The 17,448-nt window shown below is 41.5% G+C and overlaps 3 protein-coding genes across 4 annotated transcripts; 1 reads left to right on the plus strand and 2 right to left on the minus strand.

The window, feature by feature from the left end:
- Window positions 1-551: 551 nt before the first annotated feature.
- Window positions 552-7,847, minus strand: RB195_017440 (uncharacterized protein; the record flags this gene model as incomplete). Of its 2 annotated transcripts, XM_064184444.1 has the most annotated exons (16): window positions 552-665; window positions 1,006-1,120; window positions 1,179-1,241; window positions 1,304-1,561; window positions 1,682-1,770; window positions 1,852-1,952; window positions 2,050-2,143; window positions 3,408-3,482; window positions 3,868-3,965; window positions 4,099-4,213; window positions 4,273-4,411; window positions 4,493-4,550; window positions 4,687-4,863; window positions 5,508-5,528; window positions 7,157-7,301; window positions 7,809-7,847. In XM_064184444.1, 16 exons carry the CDS (start codon window positions 7,845-7,847, stop codon window positions 552-554), a joined length of 1,701 nt encoding a protein of 566 aa, XP_064040324.1. The 2 variants fall into 2 exon arrangements, with proteins under 2 accessions (XP_064040324.1, XP_064040325.1); XM_064184443.1 differs by lacking the exons at window positions 5,508-5,528; window positions 7,157-7,301; window positions 7,809-7,847 and adding an exon at window positions 5,018-5,036.
- Window positions 7,848-10,254: 2,407 nt separating this feature from the next.
- On the plus strand, window positions 10,255-11,133 carry RB195_017441 (uncharacterized protein; the record flags this gene model as incomplete). Its single annotated transcript, XM_013444770.2, has 1 exon — window positions 10,255-11,133. One exon carries the CDS (start codon window positions 10,255-10,257, stop codon window positions 11,131-11,133), a length of 879 nt encoding a protein of 292 aa, XP_013300224.2.
- Window positions 11,134-14,531: 3,398 nt separating this feature from the next.
- On the minus strand, window positions 14,532-14,969 carry RB195_017442 (uncharacterized protein; the record flags this gene model as incomplete). Its single annotated transcript, XM_064184445.1, has 1 exon — window positions 14,532-14,969. One exon carries the CDS (start codon window positions 14,967-14,969, stop codon window positions 14,532-14,534), a length of 438 nt encoding a protein of 145 aa, XP_064040326.1.
- Between the last annotated feature and the right edge of the window lie 2,479 nt (window positions 14,970-17,448).

Genomic DNA, 17,448 nt, shown 5'->3' on the forward strand with positions numbered 1-17,448 from the left:
TTAAAGCGTATCTTCGCATAGCAAAATTCCACTGCTTTCGATAGGAGATTTCAAAGAGACTGACTTCAAGGACCTTGCCTGTTTTTGCTCCAGAATGTTTGGTTCTATTGAGCAAAACGTGTAATGCAGTGCCTTCTCTTTCCATTATACCCTACTTCTCCACTTTTTGGATTTTTCTGTGAAAAAAGTACGGAACACATGAGATTAACAAACGGTGGACACATTTTCATTATAAGTTGTAATTGATATGATAGAGTAACGAGAAAGGTCTTTCAACACACGTACTTGTCCCCTGAGAAAAGACATATGAATCTCGCAAAATAACCTACCCCTCCTGAATCATGCATTATTCAACAGAAAACAATAATAGAAGGAATGCAAATGTGAGACATTGAGAAGGTAAGGAAATGAGGATACTGCGACGACTAGAAAACGCTACGAATATCTCACAGAAGAGAGACGTGTGGCTTACCCTTAAATCATTAAGAAGCACTGAAGCCCTTTGATATTATCATTTTTTGCAAGAAATCTGTGCACAGAAAAGAATGAAATCACCCGTAGACGGACTCGAAATCTTTGCTAAATTTCCGCAATTTATTCATCATCTTTTGCGACCTAGCCGATGGGTTTGTTAGTTCTTTGAGCAAGCCGTCTTTCATAATATCCTGGAAGTAAATTAGATGAGATGGGAAATGGAATAATTGAACTCAGTATTGTTGACATTGTTGAAACGTAAAGATATATGGAGATTAGCAGAGCTAAATAAGTATACTTAAATTACGTAAATATTTTGAATAAACTTTCATAAAGTTTTTCCTTCGGCAACATTTCCTTCACAGTGTGGTAAAAATTTCGAGCAAAAATACTTGTAAATCGCTACTAGTGAAGAACAACAAAAAAAAGTCAGAGCTATTTAATCAAACAACTTTCGAAAAAGATGGAATCAATGTTTCAACACTCTTTGTTGTATTACTGCAGCCCAACTAAGCGTAAAGATTCAGTTACCTTGTAGTTATCCTTCTGTTTTTCATTCCGCTCAAGAGGATAATAGTAGTAGTAAAGCCACCATGTCATCTGAACTAGCAACAGAAGATTTTTGTCGTCCTGACTTTCAATAAACCTGAAAAAATACAGAAAAAATACACTTTAGCCATTATCTTCTTTTAAATGTGACTTACTTTGAAGCACTTTCTCGTAACCGGCTAACATCCCTCTTGTGTTTTACAGAACTTCCCTCGACTCTAAATTTCGAGCTAAAAAGTGATGCTATTAGACCTTCATAACCATGGAAAAAATAACGAACTTTTTCTCCAAAACTTTTACAAGAGGCTTCCACATCTCTTCAAAACGTTTCAACGGATCTTTAGTACCGGTATTCGGTTCTTGGTCCCTATGTGGGCGTCTAAGCTTCTCAATGTTTTTCTTTTTATCCGTTTTAGAAATACAGAGTGGGCTTCGTAAAGGGTCATAATTGATCTCCCTTTGTATCTTCCGCTTGAGTACTTTTTCTGGTTTTTTTACGCCAATTCGCAAGGGAGATTTTGAAGTCGACGTTGACGGCCTAAATTATGTAAAAGGATAGTACAGACAATAAATCACATCTAAAAATTACTAGCATGATGGCAATTCTGAAGTTTTCTGAACAATACCGGCATAAGTGATATTTTAAAATACTGCTCACTTATCCTGAACTGTGGGATGGAATTCTGCTTGTTCTTCCACTTTTTCGATCACCGGTATAGGGGCTCTCGCCAATATCGCCTTCGTTTCCTAAAAAAGAAGAACCATATTCAATTCTAGATCATTTTTTGTCTCCCAGCAGTTTCTTTGAAGATTGTAAAAAACGGCTACCTTCACGTTATAACACGGAATTCGGCTTGCATGTGCTTTCAGAGACAGAAGCTGATCGTTGGTGAGGAAAACAGTCTCCCAACCATCACTTCTTGCATCTACTGCAATAGTTTATGGGATGAATGCGATGACTGTCGTCAATAGCTCTGTCGCGAAGCGGGAAAAGAAATCCAACATTCGCAAATTTTCAAAACTCACACAACGCTTTAATCCGGAAGGCACATTTTAAAATGAAGTCATCATTCACATCTTCTTCGGAGCTTGTTGTAAACCCATCGACTGAGGAGAACGACTAGAAATTTGTCATGTCTATTGTTGTCGAAGCAATGGAGAAGGTAGCACTCACTCCAATACCACCATCATTCTATACAATAACGAGCTCATTCTGTTACGTGTTTGCTTGTGTAAGGAAATTCCAGAAAACAGTGAGACGTCGGGTGGGTAATTGGTGCCGCAAGGGATAAAATAGAGTGAAACGATCTTTGATGGAATGGTGTCAGGAAGCAGCGAAATAGAGTGAAACGGGTCCCACGACTTCTATTTGGTTTCCGAACGGCAGAAAGAGTTAGAATGAGAGGGAAAGGGATCCGTCCGCATCGAAATGGCGTGATGGCGCAAACAACTGGAATCGGCGAGCTTGTTACCGCACCAACAGCGCGCAATAATTCCAAGTGGTTTTTTCAGAGAGCGCTTCGTTCCTGTGACAACTGCATCCCTAACGTTCTACTCTGCTGTACGCTTCGGCAAGTCTACTCCTCTATTTGATACACTCATAATGTTTGCCAGATCTTTTCTTCAAAAAGTAGATACATGCCCGCAAGACAGCCGCTTGAATAGTTGCTAGCAGTTTACGTAATCTGATGTAGATGATTATCTTTATCAGCATGATGGTGATGCTCACGTCATTTCACCTTAACACATTATTCTAGTTAATTACTGAGTAAAAGAGGAGAAAAATCGGAAATGAGAGAAATGTAAATGTAAAATCTACTTCAAATATTCTATAAATGCAGCACATGCATTTTTAGCAGAGAGGTTACAAAATTTCTCACCACTTCCTGAATTCTGATAAAAAGGCGCTGCATAAAAAAAAACCTGATTTTAATTTCTTAACATAAGTTTGAAGAAAGTGTTGTGCCTCTTCTTGAATTGTTACTGATCTCTGAAAGCAAGCGAAGCGAGCACCACAGAAAGTCTGAAGTCTGGCTTTACCAGGACTTTCAAAGTGAGAGAGCATACCTCATATGCGATCGTGCAACCTTCCGAGAAAAAGAAACTAGTTCCATCAATAGGAGTAGCATCCCTGACATCCCTAATGTATGTCAAGGAAAAGTATGCTGGAACAACACAAATCTACCAACACCTTGTTTGCGCAAGAAAGTAGTGCGGTATGTATTCAATTCTGAGATGAACACATTGCTTGAAGGGAAACCTCTTATCCGTGGAGCTCGGAGACACATTGTTAATCTACTGTTTTACTGTAGGTTGATGGAAAAATCTGTACTAGTGGTTTGAGAGTGGTTGCTTTAGCTAATATATCCTTCATCACAACACACCTCTGCGGAGCTCTCCCAGTATATCAACGGAGACCCACGGACGTCCCGTAAGATGTGAATTATTCGAGTTGCTATCTGAAATCATCTCGTTAGAAATTTTATCTAGGGACCACACATGTCGTTTTGAAAGGCTGACTTTTTCGGTACTTTCGGTTTTGCAGTTACAAGGTGTCGAATTAACCCAGCATTCCAAATTTGAATAATAAACATGCTAAGAGAAAGATATTCTAAAGAGTTTAGGAGGACGAACGAATACATGAAACAACACATTTTGGTTGATTGGTTTCATCGCTTGCAAATGACTTGACAAATGACTAGATACTACTTGACCACAGAGATGAAACTAAGACGAATCCAGAAATATCTATTCTATTGTGACTGAAGAAGTGACATAGATCGAGAAACGTTGTAATTTGCTACAGTACAAGTGTAGATCCAGATGGTGGTAGGAGTAACTTACCCGCCGTAATTCTGCCGCTGATTCTGACGTTGAGGTAAGTTTTTTCATTTTGTCCAATTCGTAGAAGACACGGTAGGGAATTACCACCAAGATATCTTCTAAATGCGAAGAAAAATCGCTAAAAAAAAAGTAAGCTGAATAGGCATTTATTTTGTGAATTTGCTGATGCTTCAGTATTAGAACCTAACACTGAAACTGGCAACGATGGAAATAATCTATCCAAAACCTCACTGGAGATACAGTCGCGAATCAAATTAGGATCATCAATAAGCGCGCAAGTGTCAAAAACCACGCAGCTTCGACTCGTACCATAGATGGTAGTGAATGGCTGATGACTTTGAGAATGCTGGAATGTATGAATAATTAAACCATGCCCAAAATATCTCTCACATCTACCTTTCTTACCAAAGGAAGCGTTTCTTTGTCGTAGTCAGAACCTCGTACTTGACGAAGATCCTCGGTGAAATCGATTTCCATCGCTTCACCGGGATCTTTTGGTGACCCGGCAGGCTCCTCCCATTCCGTACAATCCATCATTTCGAGACTAAAAAAAGGACAAAAATCGATTCCCCTATCTTAGCGTAAGTTGGCTTCAAGAAACGCTTGGTCCCGTCCTATTTCTTACCTATCGTTGTCCTCAGTGAAGAGCTTTTTAAGTATCTCCTCCTCTACCGCATCCAGATCTTAAGAACGATTTCATGAGTTACGTAAGAGAAACTTCTGGTCTCGCTGCGTTAGTAATCTCAATCAAAATATGGGCGATTTACTTGTTATGTAAAATTAGAAATTAAATAAAAACAAATGACATTCGATACTAACCTACTTCGGACTTTTTCTTGACGTCTGAAGGTAGGTCCCATACAGACTTATTTGCATCTGGATTGTAATAGAAAACCTTCTTCTTTACGAGATGCATGTAAGCCAACCATGGTTCTGGTAAACCAGGAATTTCAATGAGTTTTTTTCTTCGCTCACGTCCCATAGCACGTGCTGGACCTAAACTACGGAGAGCCGTTTATAAGGAGCAACACAAAGAGGCAAAGCTTATTTTCCAAAATAAGGAAGAAGACAATCTCAAGGGATCAGCTTACATTGCTTGAAGATGTTCACAAAAAAAGTTATGTGAAAATTCAACCAAAGGATCCCTCACGCTTCTCTTTTCCTCTCATAAATTGTTGTAGAGTATTCCCTCGGAGGGAGAAGATATGTGGTTATATCCTTGCGCTTTACAATTGTCCAGAGAAGATCTATCGTATAGAATTATTCCCACCTAAGAGGAAATTGAACCCAAAACATTAGGTGTAAACATCACTTTTCCGAATAACCGCATCATTAGTGATGACTATGTTATCCCTAAGGAGATGCCGGGAAGAATAAGATGTGACTACTGAAGCGCACTGTTGTCGCCCGGAACAACATAAATATAAAACAATAACAATATATAAAACAACAAGTCCATACAAACAGAACTGTGGGAAAGAAAAAGCGGCAATATGTTGATCTTTTTTAGAGAGTAAAAAGCAAAAAAAAAAAAAAACAAAGAAACACTATTCTGGTGAATCGTGAAGCATCATTAACGTCATTTGCACATGTGTAGGTGAAATTAAAGAAAAAAAAACAAAACGTGACCCAACACCTACTAGCAGAACACCAAAGCGCTCCTCAGATTTCGTAGACCGCAACTTCCTATGAGCATTGAATCCAACGTAACATTACACACTGCAACAGAGGAAATGTCTCGAGCACTAGGTTGTAGTAAAAACTAATTCATTTTTACAAATAACTGCATAATTCCTTTCAATTTCTTTTTAGTGTTTGACTGCCCTGGCTTCTTTTGAAATCGACTATTCTGAGTTCTTGGTGCCGGCTATCACATGCAGCATATACAACGAACAAGCAAGTAGGAAAAAAAAGGAGCACATATGAAATCGAGACTTCTGTCAAGTTCACGATCCTTTTTTTCAACAGAAAAAATGTTTCCGACACTGCGTTGAAGTAGAAACTAATTCATTTTCAAAAATATCTTCTCTCGCGGAAGGTGGGTGTATTTAGACGATAAAAGCGCTTTGAATCTTATCGACTTCCAGCGCTATTATTCCCTGCTAAAAAGGCCTATTTATTGAGTCTAGTGGCTCATAACTGGAATTCACATTCATTCAAATCCATTAGACCGCTTCAACTCATCATTGTAGTCGTTTTAGAATCCGGAGGATACCGTAGTAACATAGTCACGAAAGCTATTGGATTTACAAGTTTTTTTTTTTTTTTTTAACTGCTAGCTGTTATCCATTCTCAGCAATTGAAATGTTAGAATTCTTCTCCGTGAGCTGACAACACAAGTTAGAAATCGCTGGGACAAGTTTAGCATAGAAAGCCTCTTTGGTGTATCAATCTGTTTGGGATGCACCAACGCGTTTTGACTGCAATTCGGAAGTGTTGAGAGCTTATGAACGCGTTTTGGTCCATACGTCTAGATGGCGGGGGACATTCGATGTATTATGTCAGTGCTTTTATCCTTTCGGTCATTCCTGATTACATTTTACCGTGACGAAAGGTTTGTTTACCACTCGTGCGTTTCGAGCCATCGATCGTGCAATCACAGTCGGACCTCTTACCGATTGCGCTACACCTGCCGTGGTTCTTTGATATAAGTGTTATGAATGCACAAGAACTCAAAGCGATTTCAGTGGTTCGGTTAAAACGATCTGAATTTATAGTGTGTATAGGTTAGGTTGTGTTTAATTGTAGGCGGCTACGCTCGAAGAGGCACAGTTGAGCGCAGCGATTGAATGAGAGGGGGTTCACTAGCCTCAGTAAGTAGCGGTGCTACTCAGGATATCCTCGCTCCAAATTGCTTCATTCAACTGCGCCGCTTCGAGCGCAGTTGCTTACGCAACTGCACCGAAGTTCAATTCGTTTCGAATCGACTACAACTGACGATAGCAAACCTGTCTAGCTCGTTACCTTGACTATGGTAGAACGGTGCCGATCGCAAAAAATGACTTTTTACAGCACTACCGTTCTCCTCCTCTTTCTAACCTAATTATCACTTTTTCTTTCTTGGCTAGTTATTACTGCGACGTAGGCTATGCACCGTTTATGTGGTTTATTTTCACTTGGTTTTGAAATGTGGCGAAATGAGACAGTGAATATAAAATCATAGTGGAAGGAAGGATGGAATGTGAGATTCCCTCATTTGTTCGATTCCTCTCGATCCACAACAGCAGATCGGCCTATTTCTACGCAGATACAGAAGGGTCAGAACGATCTCAATTTTGGTGCAACCAACGCTCGTAGTTGAGTGCCAGCGTGTTACTTAGGCGTTTGGTCTCCAACCAAAGGTCGGACTTGGACGAAGGCCTCAGATCGCAAACATCAACTGTATATTCATCAACACCATAACGGGAACCAGAACGGAGATTGCTATCTTTTGTCTAGACTAAACATATCATACGGAATAAAATGATGAGGCGCAGAAAGAAGAACGGGTTCCTCTTGAGGAGACAAAAAGTAAAACAAGCGACCAAATCATTTTCTTTCCGTCCGGACCATCCCAACTATGTACTACTCATTCTAATGCCAACGCGTAGAAAGACTGCCGTAGTATCGACATCCCTTGGATTTTTGGAAAAGGTGTGCGAGAACTAGTCCCCATTCCACTGGAAGAATAGCCGAATGCAAAACAAGCAAACGCTTTCAATTTGTATCTCTCCTCTCATAGCTCATGTTCATTCGAACTTAATGCAAAGACAGACGAAATCCATTTCGATTTTCAAGTGTGAGGAAAGCACCATCAATCACGGCTAAATGCAATTTCATTTCAACCGCTAATGCACCAAAATGAATACGTGCATATTCCGGGGTAAATACCAATAATTGTCTGTTCGAATGGGTGAAGAAGCGTCTCAGGTGCAGGTGTCCAAAAGCATCATGCAGCGAACCAACGTCGTAGTATCGGCATCCCTTGGAATGAATCCCATTAGGAATGCCACATGAATGAATCTACTACTCTTTTGTCTTAACATGTGTACCGTATTTATCAATAGATTTGTCCGGCGCGCTATTTTCTACAACGAGTTCGGTTGGAGCTCGCCAGCCTTATGCACGTGCTGCATCTTCCGGGCCTTTTTTTACGGCGATTAGGAAGAAATGGACGGAATCACCCTCCTCTCCATAATCTACTATCCCGTATAAGAATACTCCACCTGAAATCCGTACCACCTCAGATTCGCGGGGTGATGCTTTTAAGAGACAGACTTTCCCAAGCTGGAACACTTCTTCTAGCACGCTAAAATGAAAGGAGTAAACCAAATTTTACCTAAGATATCGTAGGAATACAGGAACACCAGGTTGTACCAAATAACTGCTTGGGGGTACGCCCGCGCTTTTAGTAAAGAAAACCAAAATATAGTCGAGTCAAAACGGAATGAAGCTCAGTGCAATTGCGTAAGCGCGCGGTTGCGATCGATTTAGGACCATCGCGAACTGCAACGCAGTGGTGCTGGCAGATGTAGCCTCGATCCTAACCGCTACGCTCCACCGCACCGCTTTGAACGCATCCGCTTATGCAGTTGCAACGACCTATGGGCTATAAAATGTCATTTCGTCAAAAAATTTCGCTGCTCTCTTATACTTCTCGAGTTTTCCCTTGAAAGGTCAGTACCTACCAGAAATGGCGTACACCAAACGTCTACTTGAAGCTATGAAAGGATCAGGACGGAATCAACATGAAAGAGCTTTCATATTGTCTGGTGGAATTTTTTTTTTCCAATAAAGGCTCAGAAAATATATATTCATATCAAAATAACCTGGAACTCGGCACAGTTGCGCAAGCGGCTGCGCTCTAAGTCGCACATAGCGATTAGGCTCGAGAGGGGACCCTACTTGCACCACTTTTCGCTGCAGCACAGGTGAAGCCAACGATACCCCCCCCCCTTTTCATCCCCACCCCTACCCTTCCTTCCGGGGAGGGCCCCAAAAAAAAGAGGAAGAAAAACCCCCCTGATACATCGCGAACTACAGCGAAGAATGGTGCTAACAAGAGTTCTCCCTGGATCCTAACCGCCATACTCCACCGCTTCGCTTCGAGCGCAACCGCTTATGTAACTGCACCGTTGTTTTCGTTTTGATTCTACTATACATGTGGAAGGTAAAGTTCAATATGCAGCAATTTTCTCTGTCTTCTTTAAAAGTATAAAATAAGGATAAAGTCACTGGGGTATTAATCCTCTTGGAATGCGCCAACCCGTTGTACTGCAATTCGTAATCGATGAGGTCTTGGAATGCGCGTTGACCTGTACAAATGATTTGCGGGGGCCAGCCGATGATCAAGTCAGTGTTTTATTCTCCGCACAAATCTGGCACCAATTTATCATCCCCGAAGGATAAACGCCTCGGTTGGCACTAGGGCGGTATGGAACCACGAGTCGTGCGACCACAGCGACCTCTAACCAACTGCATTATACTCGTCCTTTTTCTTAAAAAAAAACATCATTTATGGATGAAGATTGTGGAATAAAAAACTTGGCTTATTCCTCATTTTCTCTCAGGTGAACAAAAATCTCCAGGGATGCCATGCTAGCGGTGTTGTTATAAGACTGTTAATGGTGCTATCGAGGCAAAGAAGAAGGGTTTCGCTGCAGCTCTTCGAATTATTTTATGCTCATAAATCATCATCATAAAATATATGATCATAAAATGCCATCGGAACTTTCTGCACATGCCGCGTCGATTTGTCCTACATCTCACTTTATCATTAGTTTATTACTCCCGTTTTTGAACTGTTGTCTAGGACCTTGAAGACAACATTATCTAATGAAATACTGCCAAAACAACGAAATACTTATAGTGGTACCGGCAGATACTGCCTGACGGTATACGTTCTTTGTTTTCATTTCTTTCGTGCAGAAAGAGTTCTCATGTGAGAACAAGCGAAAGTCAACATGTTTCCTAGCTATCGCACTTGGATGCCAAATGGAACATGCTTAAAGGTGATCTTAGTCTTAGATTGAGGATTGGCTTAATTTCACGAAAAAGAACTTAACAAATGAAAGGAGCGAGCTTCACCTTTCTTCCTTACCTGTCGCGTGCAGTGATCAATAGTTAGGAAAGCTCCCTTTTGATATCGCTGAACTCGCGCTTCTCTGTGACCCAGAAATTCCTTACAATAAAGAGAACTTCTTAATTACAAATGCACAGAGTCAAGCTAGGAGAAGTGAATAATACATATATCTATTAGGATGTTCGGAAAGTATCTGTCGGAAATTTCGCAGTAGCGCAGATTTTTTGAGATGTTCTAAAAGTTCCCGTTTTAAATGTATTATATAAGGACACTACCGCTTGTATACACATATCTGGCTCCCTCTTCCTTGCCTATTTCATCCTATAATGGCTGAATATTCCACCCATATTCGACACGTACTCCTTTACGAGTTCGAATCTGGCCACCCCGCTGCTGAAGCCCATCGAAACTTAAGTCAAGTATTAGGCACTGATGCCCCTTCAAAGCGGTATGTGCGCGCCTGTTTCCAGCGCTTCAAAGCCGGAAACAAGAAACTCGAAGCTGAGTCTCGCTTTGGTCGACCGACTGCAATATCGTTCGACAAACTGAAGAATCTGGCGGAGCAGCATCCATATGAAGGCATCCATTGCTGCCAGTCTTGGCTGTTCGCTGTCCACCGTGAGAGATGGACTGCGATCTCTCAGAATGGTGAAAAAGCTCGGTCAATGGCTCTCACATGCATTGAGCGACGGCAACCCCCAAAGACGCCTGGACATCTGCACTCAGCTGCATCTAGAAGCCGAAGATTCGACTGGCTGGACACCATTGTTACTCTAGATGAAAAATGGGTCCTCTACGTCAACCATACCCTCAAACGTGCGTGGTGCGCTGGCGGTGAAATCACGGATCCTTTCGTGAAAGGTGAAATCCATGAAAAGAAGGTCATGCTGAGCGTCTGGTGGGGAGTTCATGGAATCTACCGTTTCGAACTGCTGCCAGACAACACAACAGTTACTGCCGAAGTCTACTGCGCTCAACTGCAAAGACTGGCCGACAAGATCCGCAAGGAGCACCCGAAGCTCGACAACGTTCGCCTGCTGCACGATAACGCGCGCCCTCACATCGCGAAGAAGACTTCCCAGAAAATTCTGGAGCTCGGATGGGAAGTTCTATTGCACCCCACCGTACAGCCCGGATCTAGCCCCGAGCGACTAACATCTCTTCCGATCGCTTCAGCATCACCTGGAAGAGAAGCGCTGCGATGATCGTGACCACCTCAAAAATGACCTTTCTTCGCCTCCAAGTCGCCGGAGTTCTACGTCAAATGAATCCATGACCTTGTGAGACGTTGGCAGAAGGTTGTCGATTTTGATGGAGATTATTTCGTCGAATAAGTGTAAGTATAAATGTTGTTAAAAAGTTGATGTTTTGAAATTTTGCCATATTTCGGCAGATACTTTCCGAACACCTTAATATTTCGGAATAAATGTAGTTGGAAAAGAAAGGGAGCAATTAAAGGCAGCATACCACAAATATGACGTGCTAAAGGAGTTCGCGTAAAAATCTCTAGTTAAGGTTGTAGATTGCGAGATCAGAAATGGTTCCGCTCATCTCTCTTGATCGTCTTAAGAAACGGCGTGAAAGACGTCGTTTTTTGAGACGGTTTGAATTGCAACGCGTCACCCTTGTGCACGCGCCGCATCCAAGTGCAATCGGTCGAAGATCAATGACATTTACTTATTCATTGATTGAAAACACTTGCAGGTGTGCCATAAAACAAAGAACAAGATGGAACAGAATTCACTAGAATTTCGCCTGAATTTTACACAAACAAGAGTGGCCCTTCAAAGCATAAGAGGTGGTGGGTTGGCAGGTCATTCTCCTGCTACAGAAGGTGAGGAATCCTCACGCGAGATCCTTTTCCCAGACCCAGAACGCTACGCTAAATAAAAGGATACCATGGTTTCGGTGACAACTTAAACTTGAACGGAGGAATCCGTCAAGGACCGTGGGCGAACGGGTGGGGGGAGCTCAGGCGCAAGGGCTCACTAACTTTGCTATCCTTGAATGGCTTTCCACCACTAGGAGAGAATAAGGGGCAATTGTAGGGACGAATTTGAAAAGGAGCATATCAAGGCAGAATTCCAGCTAGCTAGTGTTATAACCCAGCCTAGTGAAAATTTGTTGCATTTTCTCTAACTTTTTGATATCCTTTCTCAAAATGGACTCCAGACTGGAGTGGCATATTCTAGATGTGATAAAACATATGTCCTGTAAAGAAATACTAGTGAATAAGGGTCCTTAATCTGCACGCTCCTCATTATTATAAAAATAGACGACAGCGCTTTTTTGGTGACAAAGTCAAAATGAGTGGAGAAGTCAAACGATTTATGAATTATCACCCCAAGGTCTCGAACGTGCTCCTGATATTGAATAGTTGTTGAACTGCAAAAGTAGGGAATCTAAGGAGCCTCTCCTACTGTGCAAACGCTAAATGCAACGCTACTTTTTTGGAAAGATTTAAAGGTAGATCCCATTTTCTTGACCATGATACCATTCTCTGGATTGCTAGGTAAACCGTGTTGTGGGCGAAAGTTTGCTCATTAGGTCGATACAAAAAATATATTTTGATGTCGTCCGCGAACATTGGAACTATCGTGTCAGGATGGGTTTTCAAAGAGTTGGGAAGATCAGCAGTGTACGCAAGGAAAGTGTAGCGGTGAGAGTGCACTGCCTTGCGGAACGCCAGTTTGCAATGCATCACGCTTGGAGTAACTGTTATGGACCTTTCATGACCATTCATGTGTCGTTCTTAAAGAAACGATTTTAACCAGCTGAGCAACTGTCCGCGAACTCCATAGTTTTCGAGTTTGAAGAGAAGCTTTTTGTGGTTTACTTGTCAAACGCTTTAGATAGGTCGAATAATATTACATCAGCTGACTTTTCTTTTTTTTTACTTCAGTCATCCAATCATAGATCGAATCAGACAATAGCGAAGTTGTGAAGGATCCAGATTGGAAGCCGTGTTGTTCGAAAGGAATGACATCTCTTGATGATAGCCACTCGTTTAGTTTTTCGTTGATTATTTTTTCCAAAACTTTACTTCCGGAGGATATAATACTGATGGGGAAAAGTTCGAGAGAGCATTAGAGTTGCTTTTTTTGGGTATTGCGGTGATAAGTGCCTCTTTCAAAATGTTAGGAACTTCACTGCAGGTAAGCGACGCATTAAAAATATGAGCAAGAGGAAGAAACAAAACATCTGCACATTTTTGGTAAAATATCTGGGGAATACCATGGTAGGGACACGAAAACGAAGGATTTAAACGTTTCAGAACGGTGAGGACTTCATTTGTCGAAGGACCTTTTAGGACCCTGAGTGGCAGAGAAATCAGTAGTTGGAAACGGCAAATTATGACAGCTTTCATCCAGATTAAAGGAGTAGTTAGAAGCAAAGAATTCAGCAAATGCGTTAGCTTTTTCGAGATTGGTTTTGATCAAATTCCCATTGTCATTCCTCAACGAATGCAGTTTTTGTGCTTGTTCAATTCTTTTAGCGAGAAAGTTATGAAATTTTTCATACATGTTTTCGACAAACGCCGCTCATGATATACAAGGTATTTTTTCATGTGATAGTCAAGATCAGCACAAATTTTTCTATAGAAGAGTGTTGTTCAGAGGGTTATCAAGTTGGTAGAAGAGTCGATTCTTTTGATCGAATAGATTTCGTAAATGCAAAGGATAAGTAGATACACAATTCTTGTTAAACTTCAGCAGGACAAACTTGGCTAAACTATCGTACATCACTGGGCAAAAACGGCGATACATTTCTGCAACCCACTGATAGTTGTCGAAAACTTCCACCCAGTCCACACGAACGAGAAATTTAAGTAACTCGGAATAGTTTACACGACTGAAATCTGGCATGGGCAGAAATCGGTATTAAGGTCGAACTTGAAGGAAATAACATTATAGTCGGAGATGGCAAAGGGTGGCAGAATTTCAATATCACTGATACTAGATCAGGAAGAAAGAGGTCGGGAATCGAATGTAAACGAATGGGAACATCAATGTTTTGGGCTAGATCACAAATTTCCAATAAAGTTTTGAAGCGTTCAGTAGTGGAATTGCTGTTTATTCATGTCAACATTAAAAACGCCCACAATTATGATTTTAGGAGACGAAAGGCAGAGTTCAAAAATAGCATCAAACAGGCATCATCATCAGTCTTAGCAGAATCTGGGGTTTGATAGGTAACTACTAATTTGAGAGAATGAGGTGAGAAAGGAGAGAAGAGTTCATGACACAAAATATCAGCAGCCATTTGACGTTTGTGTGGAATGGGAACCACGTGAAATTTGTCGCTAACTAAGCAGCAGACACCTCAGCCCTTTTGAAGCTTCCTATCTGAGCGAAACACGAAGTATGGTAAATCGGCTATCAGTTCAGAATCGGAAATTGTAGATCTGAGCCATGTTTCAGTAGGAGCTAATACATCAGGTTGGTGCAGACGAAAAAAAAGAGTGAAAAAGGTGCAATTTGTTTACTATGCTGCGTGCGTTAAACAAAATACATTTTGTCTTAGAGAGAGGTCCACAGTGGATTACAAATTTCCCGTCATTGGTTTGTGGGGAAGTTCGGTGATTTGAGTGAGAGCATATTTTTTAACCACCCTCCCCCCCATGCGTAGACGACAGTTTATTTCTTAGACGAGCCTTGTGCCTTAACTCATAATCCCGTTTTCGTTCTGCCGCGGTCATACTTTTACGTACAAACATGTTCGAAAGGCTTGTGCGGCGTACGAAGTGCGCTCTTGACAGAGCCTTTGCCCAGTGGGAACGAGAAGGGAGTACAACTTTAACAAGACGTTGGTTGTTACCGTTGAACTTTCCCAACCTGTAAGCTACTTCGGGCAGGCAGTCAACTTCAAACGGATCAAGGACATTGGCCACTTTTTCTTCGAGGTTCCTCTGTCTTTCCATCAAGGATCTATCAGCCCCCAATTCAGCTAAGCCAGTGATCACAATACTGCAGCCCCTCTTTTCAGCTTCAACTCCATCAGCCACTTCTTGTGTGCCTTTTGTTTTCAAGGCAAGAACCATCTTCTCAATAACAGAATCGGTGTTTCTTTCCAAAATTTCGTTGATGATCTCAACACAAGAGAGCGATTCGATATCAATCTCATAATTTTTGGCATGAGAACCGTTGATGTGGTTTGAGATGTGCTGATAGGTTCTTTCGTTTTGCGGGAAGAACTACGAAGGGTGCGCTGAGTAGATCCAGGCATGTTACTAATAATCAACACTGACGATTTGCAACAGAGAAACACGGAAAACTGAGTTCGAGTCGTGAAGGATTAGCGTGAAAAAGGAAACGAGTTAGCAAAACCAAGAATAGGACGAAAAAATGTGAGTAGAATGTGAAGATATACAATTAATGAAAGCCAAAGAAAAGGGAAAAAATAAGTCAGAATACAGAGAACTGGATACGCAGCCGCACGCGGTGAGTATACGCAGATATTCATGATATCATTCATTTATGATGTCTTCTCATTAGCGTACTCAAGTAAAATCAATGAATAGGCTGTTAAGGGGATCGGAACGGGGTAAAATGTAGTTTGGGGGGGGGACATTCTGAAACGACAGAATCGAATTGCCTTCGTACTGTATTTAGTATTCGTGGCGGGTAATTCGACTGTGCCAGTACTGTAACAAATGTGTTCAGAGCAGGAAAAAGGTCGTTGAGAACAGTTGAATAGCTGAGTCAGCAGAGGCTCTAAAACCTAAGCATCAGTCTCACTCTTAGGAGTGATCAACAACATATGTTGAAGGTACTACGAAAAAAAAGAAGACAGAGCTGGAACTACTACTGTTTTAACTTCACCAAAACCTCCGAACAAGGGGTGGGGAAGGGGGGGGGGGGACTCAGTGGCGCCTTTACTTCTGAATGGTCTCTCTTACTTTTTTCTCTTAGTAGCTTTAGCTTACATGTCATAGATGCATGCTCTAAGACTAATGGTTAGGTCTTAGAGCCTCGACTGATTTAGTTATTACTATTACTATTTATTAGTTATTTACTTTCAGAAACAAGGGCGCAGCTAAGTCATCCCCAACTACGTTTCACACCGAACAAATTTGCGAGAAATAAATAACTAAGTCTTATCATGTGTTACTTCTAAAGAAAAAAAAAAACCAAAAATGAATTCCATTGCAATCCACGATCACTAAGCATGCATGCAACAACTTTTATTCTGTCGAGTTTGATAAACTGTACACGAGCTTGTTAAATAAATTTATTGGCTAACGTTTCGGCTATATCGCCTTCTTCAGAGCCTGAAAAGTGAGATATTCAATCTACAATTCAAACGACCAACCTCTCCACAACTAAACTGATAAACTCCACTCCTACTATGGGTCAACGATTAGCACCAGTACTGGCGATCTGCTTCATGAGCAGAATCGAAGAACCAGTGCTTTTCACGTAGACCAATAATGTATTGCAGATATATTGACGACTGTTGCATCATAACATCAACACAGTCCGAAATGGACGAGTGTTTCCGAATACTCAACAAACAATCGCAATATATAAGACTCACACGAGAAACTCCAAAAGAAGGATGGCTTCCTTACCTCAACACACAAATAAGTACTTCAAACGGCATTATTAGAGTAAAGTGGTATCGCAAAGAAAGTTGCAAGAACATCATATTGCACGCCAAATCTGCACATCCGACTGCAGTAAAACGCGCAGTGATTCGTAATATGTTCAAAACCGCTAGTGAAGTATGCACTGGCAACCAAAAACAACACGAATCACGAAGACTAGCCTTGAAAATTAAAGTAGGAGTGGAGTTTATCAGTTTAGGTGTGGAGAGGTTGGTCGTTTGAATTGTAGATTGAATATCGCACTTTTCAGGCTCTGGAGAAGGCGATATAGCCGAAACGTTAGCCAATAAGTTTATTTAATAACCTCGTGTACAGCTTATCATACTCGATAATATAAATTCGACTATGCCGAGGTCCATTGAAAGTCGAACTTTTCAACTTTTATTCTCACATTTTCGCTTTGTATTCGCAAGTTGGTGGCCCTAAAAAGGGCCATTGGGTTAGCCATTATGAAGGCTGCACACATTCGTCTGCTTCGCGACTTTAACGGGACTTCCGCAATTGGGGCAAAGTCGCTCCTTCCGCAGCAACCCACGATCAGCGAACCATTCACCGAATTCCTCCTTGAACTTCGATGCAAGCTCCGACCAAGTGGCAATCAGTAATCTTAGTGAAGTCACGAAGAATCAGGAAATTAGAGGTACCCATTATGCAAATGGAATGGTTTAACGATGAGAACGGTTAACGTCTTGTCGGTTCTATGGACGTGCTTGCGCCTGTGTTGTTTTCCATGATCTTTTTTCGCGCTCTGATTGCAGGTATTGCAGTGCTGGCACGGTCGAAGCACCCGCCACGGATGACACTAAATACAGTAGGGGAGCAGTTCGATTCTGTCGCTTCAGAGTGCCCCCTCCCCTCCCGCCCTCCCCAACTACATTTTACCCCCATCAGGGAGATATCAATGGAAACATCC

The sequence above is a fragment of the Necator americanus genome, chromosome II, assembly GCF_031761385.1.
Source record: "Necator americanus strain Aroian chromosome II, whole genome shotgun sequence".
Taxonomy (NCBI): domain Eukaryota; kingdom Metazoa; phylum Nematoda; class Chromadorea; order Rhabditida; family Ancylostomatidae; genus Necator; species Necator americanus.